We start from the raw sequence: 12766 nt of genomic DNA, 5'->3' as shown, positions 1-12766 counted from the left end.
GGAAGAGATTTGATAATAATTTGATAAGAACCATACTAAAGCCTATGAGTAAAGATGGATACAGCGAGCAATTGGATCAAGCGTCCCATACCCAAGATATCCAGAATGAGGATAGGAATTCTCCATTTTCATCCCTTATTTACTACTTAAGGCCCGTGACATGTAATTCTCATCCTAACTTTCAAGTTGCTAGAGGAAAGTCTTTGTTACTTCTTGTAACTAGTAAAGGACCCGTGCGTTCGCACGGGTCGCGCAAGTGCAATAATTTATTTTTAAAAAATTAAAAATATATTTTTTTGTTTATATATATATATATATATATATATATATATATATATATATATATATATATATATATATTATATATATATATATATATATATATATATATATATATATATATATATATTATTTATATATATATATATATATATATATATATATATATATATATATATATATATATATATATATATTTGGATCAACGTACACAAATTTATTGCATAAGAGTTTTTTTTAATGTAATGGATATTAAATGATCAATAAATGGTTCAAAAAATTTCCACAAATTACTTTTTCCAGTTTGGGACATAATAAAGTAAAACATTATTAATTTATAGTAATGTAATTTGCTTAATTTTTTTGTATACTATATTAAGGAAATAATCAAAAAATATAATACAAAAATATTTTTACAATTTATTGATATATTGATATATAATAAATATTCCATTGTTAATGTTATGAATAAACATTCCATTTATCATTGAGATTTTGGACATAAGAAATAAAAATATATTTATTTAGTAATGGATGAAATTTTCCAATCTGTTACTAATTTGAGGTATAAAAGCACAAATATTAACCTTCATAATAAATGATTATTTAACCAAAATACATAAACCATGTAAAAGAAATACCAGAACCTCATTTGTTTTAAAATATAGTAATGAATACTACCAAATGTTGAAATTAATTGCAATTGATACAGTAAGGTTTAATGCAACAAAAGATATTGAAACAAAAGGTTCACAATTTTAGTTAAAATTGTGAGAAATAAGTCCAACAACAAAAATGATTTAACTTCGTACAATTTTTTGGTCCTTAAAAAACTGGGTTTATACAAAATCTGTCCGCAACCTTTTAGGAAGTGATGATTCAAAACCTGTCCGCAACCTTAAAAAACTACAATAATAACTAATTTGATTTCAGGATATTGATTTCATTTTGGAATGATACGATTGCAACAACAATAAATTAACGGTAATATTTTTTAGTAGTATAAATATGTAATTTATTTTATCACATTTTTCACTCACATCTAGTCTAAATTTGACCAATTTATTTTATTTAATTTTAATTTTTTTGTGTACACATTTCATTTGAAAATGAACCTCAATCAACATAACACATGCTCCAATTTTATGCAAAATGATGGAAGTCCTCTTTGTATCCCAAATCAACAAAACACCCCATATTTTGGAAATCCACCTCTTATTCCAAATCCACCACATAATTCAAGATTTCAAAATTCTCTTTTTATCCCAAATCCATAAAATAATTCACCCATTGGAAATTACTCATATCATACATCACCTTACCCAATGAAAAACTCTCTTTTAATGTATTTTGATATATTTGAATCAATTTTTTAATTATATTTTATATAATATATAGTGGGATTTAGTGGGGCCCATTTTCTTAGCCCACTTTAAATATTTACAATCATTTTCTTGTACAACTAAATGTATAAATAATTGATATTCTTATTGATTTATTACAAATCATGCATAACATTAATTATCTTACGGCTGAACTATTTTAATACTCCACTGACCTAGCCAATAGAAAGGAGGCAGTGGACATAATTATTCATTTCAACCCCCAACTATATTTTGGCAAATAAATAATTTAAATATGTTGAGTTATAATACTATATATGATGACGTGAGATTGGTAAAAAATATAGTTGCATGCTTAACTTAATCATTTCAAACAAACAATGTAGATTTTCCATTACCAATCAAAAGACAATTCACTGTATATGATAATTATACCTTGTTTTTTTTATAAATCCTTAATTCAGTTGAATGCAAGATTCAAACATTGCTCCAACATTTCTGAACTACCTACAATTTTAACATATGTATTAGACTTTGAAAAAAATTGTAAAAAAATGTGTTTCTATGTGTTTTCTATAATTAATTTTGAAGGATTTCATAATAAATTTTTATGTAATTGTTTTTTTAATTTCTAACACCATTAGGCATGCTGAAACCAAACATGACATGCAATAATTTATTTATAATTTAGTCGTATACACATATTTCATAAGATGACAACGTATTTTATTATCAATCTAAAATACTTATTAACATTTGAAGATATGATACTCATATAAATTTTGTAGTTGAAAGAACACACAAAACACAATGTTCAACATAACAACATAGGAATAAGATTGCAGATTGAGTAGGCTTCTCCTTCTGTTCATTAGTAAGCAACCTATAGAAATAAGATTGTTTTTTAAATTAAAAATTATGTATAATAATCTGAATATAAATAAATAAATAAAATCCATACTTAGACATAAAATCTTGAATTTCAGGGATGTCTTCATTTATCAACAATTTGGAACCACTCCATGCATTTGACACTGTAAATTGTATAATTAATATAAAAATTATTGAACGTATAATGAAAAATACAAATCAGCTATGTATTTATAAAGTCTGATAGTGTAATACCTTGGCCATCTTTTACCATTGCATGAGTGAGCAGAATTACAATAGCTCCATTGTTTTTAGGATCATTGTAGTAAGCCAAAAAATTTTATCCATAGATTTCCCATAAATTGCAATTTATGATGCAATTACCCCTATTTTGCAATATAAATAAACAATATTATATGATGGGATTCAGTGATGCAAAATATATAAATTTATCAAACACATAAGTTATGAAAACAATGCGCATTACTTCAAATCTTTCAGCACAACAGAAACAACAACTTTCTTCCCCGGAGTGTTGGATTGGATATGGTTTATCTCACTAACAGCACCAATAATATCTACATTAAAGTAAGGTTCATTATTGAATGTGTTTGCAAATATATAAGTTATATAAGTTATAATAGAATTTAAATTACCTTCCAGTCTATCGGTTTTGCATTTGCCTTGAAGTATCTCACCAAAATCTTTAAAGAAATATCCTTTAAGTAGAATATTTTGAAGTTCGATTGCCTTCATTGTGGTACCACCAAGAAACACAATTTTTTTTGAATGATCACATACCTTCCACTGAAAATCATTGTTATAGACACTGCCGTTGTTTATAATGGAGGTCATATTCTCCTTAATGACCTCTTTCCATTATTCGAACAGCAAGACGCCAAGTTTCTTTTGAGTCATTGATGTCTTTCACAGAATCAACCTTTCTACTCATTTTCACTGAAAAAAAATTCAAAAATTAATGTAACTGCAAATTTAGATGACTATAAAATTACAAACCTAATAACCTGGAAAAAAAAGTATATAAATTTGATAGAGGTGTGTGGCAAAATGCTGAAAAGGATCCAATCTTTGATGTTACACATATATAACATCGTTTTGATTGTATAATTATATGTTATTAAATTATAACTTTAAATTAAAAATAACTATTTAATATAGTTGATTAATATTAATTGAGTAATTTAATATTATTGTTAATTTACCTACCAATTAATTATTATTATTATTGATATTTATCCGCCATATATGATAAGAATATTTTTAAAATTTAAATAGTATATTTATTATTTGATTTGATTTGATTTAATTGAGATCCAAACTCTATAAATTAAAATCGGTTACTTATTATGAACAATAATATAGGGTCATTCCAATGTCAATCTATTATTAATTGAATTTTACATAGATGTAATTTTGCAATAACACGTTGGCATATTGAATCTTATACCGCTGTTATCTTTGCACTAACATATTTTATCCTTTCAACAGAATAATTATAGTAAATACGTACATTCTGTATACCGAATTATAATAAAAATGTATTAAAATCAAAAGCAATAAAACTGTTTACAGTAAATAAAAATATAGTCTAATTTCTTCATGATCATAAATATTTAAAGAAAAATTCATTGAAATAAAAAATCAATAATAAATCAAAAGTTGAAATAAATGCTAATGACACAACATATATTTAAAATTTTATTTGATATATCTTTATATAATAAATAAATTAGTAATAAGTAAATGAATAATCAAATAGAATAGAATTTTAAGATGTTATTCTATATTTTTATTTACTGTAAATATACTATTTAAATCAAATCATTCTTATCATATATTAGACTATTAAATCAAATCATTCTCAATTAAATCAAATCAAATCATTCTCAATTAAATCAAATCAAATCAAATAATAAATATACTATTTAAATTTTAAAAATATTTTTATCATATATGGCGGGTAAATATCAATAATAATAATAATAACAATAATAATAATTAATTGGTAGGTAAATTAACAATAATATTAAATTACTCAATTAATATTAATCAACTATATTAAATAGTTATTTTTAATTTTAAAGTTATAATTTAATAACATATAATTATACAATTAAATATTCATTTTGTCATTTAAAGAAAATCAAGTAACGATAATATTTGGCAAAAAAACTACAATAATAATTAATTTGATTTCAGAATATTGATTTCATTTTGGAATGATAAGATTGCAATAACAATAAAATAACAGTAATATTTTTTAGTAGTATAAATAGAGTTTAGTACGAAATTACTTATAGGAACATGAAAGTTACTGTATTATGGATTGTAATTAGGGTAATTAAGTAATTATGGTGGTAATTAACTTTTATATATTAAAAGTAGATGATGAAGACCTTATCAATTATTTAATTCAAATTACACTAAAGTATATGAATAGAGGTGAATATTATGAAGAATTGGGTCAAGCGTCCCGTACGCAAAGATATTCAGAATGAGTTAATGGAATTCTCCACTCTCAATCATTCTCTATTGCTTAAGGCTCGTATCGTACAACTTGAATTGTGATTGATAAGTTGTTGGTGGAGTCATTTGTTTGATGCACTGCTGCTTTGTGAGGAGAGACTTTCCAATCATATGATTTGAATTATGCTAAAGTATATGAATAAAGATGAATACGATGAGCAATTGGGTCAAGTGTCCCGTACCCAAAGATATTCAGATTGAGTTAATGGAATTCTCCACTCTCAATCATTCTCTATTTCTTAAGGCTCATGCCACACAATTCTAACTTTGATTAACAAGCTCTTGAAGAACCACCTTTGATGCGCCTTGTATGATCCATTGCTTAGTATGACTAAGGGTGCCTTGATTGAGAGTCTGACTTGAGGCTTCGAGCTCCACGGGTTACAGAAAGAGTCTTATCAAGTGACCAAGGGTCTTTTGGTCACTTGAGTAGACTGTGGAATTATACAAGATAAAGGATTTAATTGATCAGAATTGCTTTTGATTAACTTGAATCGAGGGTTAGAATTAGTTTGAAAATCTATGGTTAATCCTAATCTAATGGCTAGAATCTAATTCAAAGGCTACTTCTAAGGGAGCATTGAATTGTTAATCAAAACTTGACTTAAAACTAATTAAAATTCTAAGTTTAGATTAATCCTAAGGGATCATGCATTTATATGGTCGAAATAACAAAATGACCCGTTAAGGGGTGAAATACATGGTATCCTCAATCAGAGAATTAAAACTAGGATTAAATCTAATAAAAAATTAATCATCCTAATTATTTCTAATCAAAACAATTAATTCCAATTATCTATTTTAATCATAATTTCTAATTAAGTCAAACATGTTAATTAATATTTCTAATTACCCTAATTAAAAACAATTAAACAAAGCTAAACAACCAAAAAATCAATTAACAAAACAATGATTAAAACAATTAAAAGAATGGGCTTAAAGGAGGCGCAGGCCCTGAACTACGGGTGAAAGTAGTAGAAAGGCGCATGGGCCCTGGTCAAAAAGCCTAAATAAAGATGATTTCGAACTGGGGGTGTGAACCTAAGGTTAAGGTGAGGGTGAAATTCTCGTTGGGCCTGGATGCAACAAGGCCCAGTCAGAATCAATTAAAGGCAATGAAAACGTTGAATTTGGGACATGGAGAAAAATGCACGTGGTCAAAAGGGATGAAAAATTGAATTTAAATGGGATTGGCGCGCGCACAGTGGAACCAATCTCAGATCACCTTTCGTCTGACCTCCACCATGAACTACCGCGCCGGAAATCGCTTCCGGCGGCGGTGGCCTCCAAAAACAAAAATCAAACGTATCACCGACCTCGTCTCATTCTCTAGACCACAAATCGGTTATTATTTTCTCAAGTTCTCACATCTAAAGCCCTAACTGAATCACACATCTCAAGAACCCTAAAATTTCATCCATAAATTCATAGCAAAAAGCAAGATTCAGAGCCCTACATGTTAGGGCTTTGATTCACTTTGATGCAAGATACAATATGATAACATAATTGCAATGAAATGGTGAAGATGAACCTACATCCGAAGATGGGAATTGCTCTGACGAGATATTGTATCGGAGAAGATGACACAGCCAGGGAAAATCACTTGAACCAGTTAACTCATGATCTTGATTCTTTTTCCTTATGCATGCACTTCTTCTTCCACTCGATTCTTCTCCTTCCAAAATTCTGTAGTGTTTGTTGAATTGTGTGATATAATGGTCAAGCTCACTCTTCTTAAAGCTTAAATGCGAAGCTTTAATGGAGTTTTTAGAAGAGCTCTAAGTGAGAAGAGGAAAAAGATATTGCAGAGAAAAATGAGAGTGACAGAGTAATGATTGGATGCAGAATGAAAAATCCCCCCAATGATTGATGAAAGATGACTTATATAGATCCTCAACTTAACAGAGTTGGTATTCTGTTAGGATTTCAAGTCCAATTCGGTTAGAGATCCAATCTCTGTTAACTTCTTTTGTTAGTATTATTAGTTAGCTGATTCAAAAGTTAGTTATTAGGAAAATCAGTTAGTTAGCATTATGAAATGACTTTGATTCAAATTGTGAGCTGTCAAATGGAAAAAAGTTTTAACTGTTAGTTATTGATAGGTTAGTTCGAAAGTTATAATTTTTTAATGACTTGTTAGATGAATGTGGAATGAAATGTTAATTGTTTCATTAGCTGTGAAATTAAATGTCAATTGTGAATTAATGCAGTGTTAATTTGGAAACTAGAAATTCAGTTAGCTTGTTAAGGTGTAAAATTCAAATGTTAGTATTGATTATTTTGAAAATTGACTGGTGATGATGATGAATAAACTTAAGCAATTTATGGTTTGCCAAGGCATAAGTTTCCATGCTGCAGGTGATTTGTTAGTGCAAGTGGATTTATTTCTGTCATGGTCTGGTTGTGTTTCATTGGTTAATGGCTTATGTCCAGTTGTTGTGTAATGCAGGTTGGTCACAATGGATGGAGTTGTTGCAGGATTACATGAGACTATAATCTTGCCCTGTAAAATTTGTTGAATCAATATTGTGCAAAGTTATTGGTGGACTTGTTGCAGGACTGTATCATGGTCATAAGGGATTAATGATGATGAACCAAGTTACAAGGTAAGGCTACAACATATGTCATGGTATTGTTAAATGTTGATGTTTTATTCCTGTAGGGTTATTATGTTGCAGCAGGATCTGTGTGATGATGGTCTAATGTAGCAAGCCTTGTTCATTGGATATTACTATGATACATGTTGTGGCCATGAAGAATGGATGTTGATACTAAGACTGCAGCATGAGGCCATGACTGAATATGTATGTGAACGGATGATATACCAAGGTTGTAAGATCTTTTGGCTGGAAATGTAGGATTTCTGGTTGATGTAGAAAGACTCGTGGCAGGGTAAGGTTTGTGGTTTGATGACCGGGTGCATTACCAAGGTTTGTGAGCTGCCATGGTAAGTCTTTCATGATGCAAACGACTTGGTTGATGTATCATGTTCATTGTTTGTTATGTATGGTAAGCATTGTTTGGTTAGATTTTTGAATGTGTGTATTGGTTGTGAGGAGTGCAGGACTTGTTTGCATAAATGTTTAGAAACATGTGGTTAATTGGTTTATGTTGGTTCAGACTTCGGTGTGTGTTCATGTTGTGCATCGCTTGGCCTTGGTGGTAACTTGTAGTCTTGTGTTTACTTGCACATTTGCTCATGGGATAGGTTACCATTACAAGGCATTATCATGTCGCAAAATGAACAAAACATGACTTGAAGAAGAAAACTTGCTTGTTCATGAAGCAATAATGAATCATGGGATTGAAATGGAGGATTAGCATGAAGCAAGTAGAATTAGATTTAGGGAAGATGTAAGTTGACTTTGGTCAAAGTTAACCAAAAAGTCAACTATTGGCCAAAGTCAACACTTAGTCAAAGTTGCCAAATTTTGTAATTTGTAATGGACATCTTATCTGTAATGATGGAAATTGATATATATGAATGAAATTGACACTTGTTTATGGATGAATTTTATACTTGTAATGGTCTTGTATGAACATGATTTGAATTTGATGTTTGTATGGAATTGAATCTTGATACTTGCAATGAATTGATGAATATGAACCATTGCATGACCATGACTTGAAATAGATTAAAATGAACTATGAACAAGACTTTGGATGAACAAGACTATGACCTGAATGAACCATTAACATGAACCAAACTAACTTGAATGGACAATGATGAGCATGATCCCAAGATATTAGCAAGGACCAAGATGTAATATGACATAACCAATGATTCAAATACCAAGCACCAATGGCATAACGATGGTATGAAATGGACTTGAACAACATTGACCAGGTGAAACCAAGCAAGTCATGGACTAAGCACTTGAAATATCCAAATGAGATGTCATGGAATGGAAGCAAAAAGTGGAAGTTATAGGATTGAAGACTTGAGCTAGGACCAATGGGCCTAAGCACCAATGAATGGAACCAAGACCAAGTAATCAACATGAAAAGGAGGTTATTGGGGGACCTTAATAAAGTAAGGGCATCAAACACACAATGGGTGAATAATTGGATAAAACTAGGGTTTGGAGGCCATCCAGATGAAAAGTCAAGCCATAAGGTATCTTAGGATCATATCCTCCCTGATTAGGGTTTCATGAGGCATATCCTTCAACCAAGGTCTTTGAATCAATTATGATGCTTCACAAACAAATCTTCAATGTGTGAACCCCCCAACTAGGGTTTTGATAGCCAGGACAAGGGTTTGAAAGCCCTAAGGAGTGCCATAATGAAATATTGTTGAATCCACACTTCAAAGATCAGGCAATTAGGGTTTTACATCCCATATGCCTTGATGAATATTCAATGTCATGCCTTGAAGGTTTAATCCATACACAAACCATATCTCTTATACCAAAGAGACTGATGTTTGAAGTCAAAGGGGTTAACATAACTGCTAAGGATCCATTTGGCCCTACTAGGGATCATAAGGATACATGATCTAACTGGGCAATCATCAAGACAACTGCAGGTGTTCAAACAAGCTTTCAAACTACCGATCATCTTTTTAAGCTTTTTGGGAATTGACAGTAATTCATAAAGTTTTCTTTTAATATAGATTTTATTATTCCCCAAGATTTTGAAGCATTATGTGATAAAAATAAACCAGTTATTTCACAAATAAAATGCAGGAGAAACAAAAATGATTGATGAAAGAAAATTGAATTTTATTGATCATGAACAAGACTGTACATATGTGTATACAAAGATGCAAATATCCTTAAATAGAATATCACAAAAATTGGAAAAATAAAAAGAAATGGCAATGGGAAATATTTTGTATTTTTCCATTGATTACAACATTGGTTGTTATCCACTACAGGATCTGAATCCCAAGCCCTTGCTTTGGTTGACGATGATTGAATTGATCTTTGACCGTCCGGGGTCTAACTTGTAGTGCATTAGGCTCAAGGAACATAGTCAATGCCTTTATCCCTAACTTTTGCCTGAACATTCTCTATTCTTTTCGTCCACTGGGATGCTCCTTTTTGCCTAAGTCGCCATTTTGGGTTTTCGATTTAGCGAGCTTTATATTTTTATTTGATCCCTAACTTTTGCATGGACAATTCATTTTTGGTCCATCGGGATAGCCATTTTTGCCTAGATTAATTACGTGAGGATTAATCTAGCGGGATTTTATCATCATTTCTTTTTAGTCATAATATTTTTTGACTATGTCTGCATTCACTAGCGATGGCAAATCTTCCCCATCCATTATGGTGAGGATTAGAGCTTCGCGTGAGAAGGCCTTCTTAGTGAAAAAATTTCCTTTGTAGTTGGGAGTCCATTTTCCCTGAGGATCTGAGTGAATAACAGAATACCTTTTGAGCGCGAGTTCTCCTGAGTGATACTCACGAGGAAGAACTTTCTTATCAAAAGCTCATATGAGGCATCTTTGGTACAACTGGCCATGGCAAACAGTCGTCAAACGTTTTTCTTCAATCAAATTCAACTGGTCGTACAAAGATTGAACCCATTCAGCTTCATTAAGATCAGCTTCCATGATGACCCTGAGTGAAGGAATCTCAACTTCAATTGGTAAAACAACCTCCATCCCATAAACTAATGAGTACGGAGTTCCCCCAGTAGATGTATGAACCGAGGTCCTGTAACCGTGCAGAGCAATAGGTAGTATCTCGTGCCAATCCTTGTATGTCTTGACCATTTTATAGACGATTCTCTGGATGTTCTTATTAGCTGCTTCTACTGCACCATTCATCTTGGGGCGGTATGGTGAAGAGTTGTGGTGCTCGATCTTAAATTCTTCGCACAACTCCTTCATCATATTTTTGTTGAGATTACTGGTATTGTCAGTGATGATCTTGCTAGGAATTCCATAGCAGAAAATGATCTCTTTCTTGATAAACCAAGTAACCACCCGTCGAGTGACATTGGTGTATGAAGCGGCTTCGACCCATTTCGTGAAGTAACCGATAACAACTAGGATGATCGATTACCATTGGAAGCTTTAGGCTCTATCATCCCAATCATATCAATAACCCACATAGAGAAAGGCCATGGAGATGTGATAACATTCAACGGAGTCGGTGGCACAAAGATCTTGTCACTGTATATTTGACATTTGTGGCATCTTCTAACAAAGTTGTAACAATCAACCTCCATTGTTGTCCAGTAATACTCAACTCGAAGGATCTCCTTGGCCATAGCAGGAACTTTCGCATGTACACCCTCACAACCTTCATGTATAGATTTTATGATCGTGCTAGCTTTGTGTCTATCCACGCATCTGAGCAATACATAATCATAATTCCTCTTGTATAACACATCACCATTTAATAAAAACTTGGAAAAGAGTCTTCTCAAGGCCTTCTTATCAATAATAAATATACCTTCGAGATATTGTTGTTTCTCCAAAAATGTCTTTATGTCGTAGAACCAGGGATTATCATCAGGATCTGCCTCGATTGCTAGACAATATGCTAGTTCAACTAAGTGGTCAATATGGATAGCAGGTGCTTCATTCTTCCATTTGACTTTAAACATGGATGCCAACTTAGCTAGAGCATCTACTAACTGATTCTCTTCCCTAAGAATTTGATAAAAAGAAACTTCATCAAAGTAGGGTATCAATTTTCTGATATACTCTCTATAAGGTATCCGTTTGCTATCCTGAGTTTCCCAATCACCTTTTAATTGACTTATTACTAGAGCTGAATCTCTGTATACCTTAAGAATCTTGATCCTTAAGTCGATGGTTGTCTTTATACCATAGATACATGCCTCATATTCTGCCATATTATTGGTGCAGTCAAAGCATAATCCAACGGTGAATGAAAGGTGCAAACCAATTGGAGAAGTGATAACTGCGTCTATTCCATGACCACGAGCATTGGAAGCACCATCGAACACGGGCGTATATTGCGATCCTGGTTCGGGGTTTTCCTCGTGACCTGGAATAATGAAATCTTTGATAAACATGATGTCTTCATCTGGAAAGTCAAACCTCAATGGTTGATAACCTTCTGCAGGTAAATGAGCAAGGTAGTCAGACATAACACTCCCCTTTATTGATTTTTGGGTCACGTACTGGATATCATATTTGGTTAACATCATTTTCCACCGAGCACTTCTACCAGTAACAACAGGCTTTTCAAATATATACTTTATCGGATCCATTTTGGATATTAATAAAGTGGTATGGCACATCATGTATTGTCTTCGGCGTCGAGCAACCCAAGTCAAAGCACAATAAGTCTTCTCTAAAAGTGAGTATTTCGTCTCACATTCAGTGAATTTCTTGCTGAGGTAGTATATTGCATGTTCTTTCTTGCTTGTATCACCATGCTGACCCAAAACGCATCCCATAGATTCATCGAGTACCGTGAGGTACATAATAAGAGGCCTACCAGGAACCGACAATATGAGGATTGGTAGTTCTTGCAAGTACTTTTTATTTTATCAAATGCCATTTGACAATCATCATTTCACATAATCGATTGATTCTTCCTCAATAATTTGAATATCGGTTCACAGGTAGCTGTTAAATGTGATATGAATCTGGAAATATAATTGAGTCGACCAAGGAAACCTCAGACTTCTTTTTTTGTTCGTGGAGGTGGCATATCTTGGATGGCTCGAAATTTGTCGGGATCAACCTCAATACCTTTCAGACTAACTATGAAACCCAATAGCTTACTAGATTGGACCCC

The 12766-nt window shown here is 31.8% G+C and overlaps 1 protein-coding gene across 1 annotated transcript; it reads right to left on the bottom strand.

The window, feature by feature from the left end:
* Nucleotides 1-3354: 3354 nt before the first annotated feature.
* LOC127123832 (uncharacterized) lies at nucleotides 3355-12233 on the bottom strand. Its single transcript, XM_051054006.1, has 2 exons — nucleotides 11447-12233; nucleotides 3355-3449 (listed from the first exon to the last, which is right to left on the bottom strand). Exons 1-2 carry the CDS (start codon nucleotides 12231-12233, stop codon nucleotides 3355-3357), a joined length of 882 nt encoding a protein of 293 aa, XP_050909963.1.
* Between the last annotated feature and the right edge of the window lie 533 nt (nucleotides 12234-12766).

The sequence above is a fragment of the Lathyrus oleraceus genome, chromosome 2, assembly GCF_024323335.1.
Source record: "Lathyrus oleraceus cultivar Zhongwan6 chromosome 2, CAAS_Psat_ZW6_1.0, whole genome shotgun sequence".
In the NCBI taxonomy this organism is placed as follows: Eukaryota; Viridiplantae; Streptophyta; class Magnoliopsida; order Fabales; family Fabaceae; genus Lathyrus; species Lathyrus oleraceus.
Note: the sequence above shows the minus strand (reverse complement) of the source record. Positions and strands in the feature narration are given on the sequence as shown.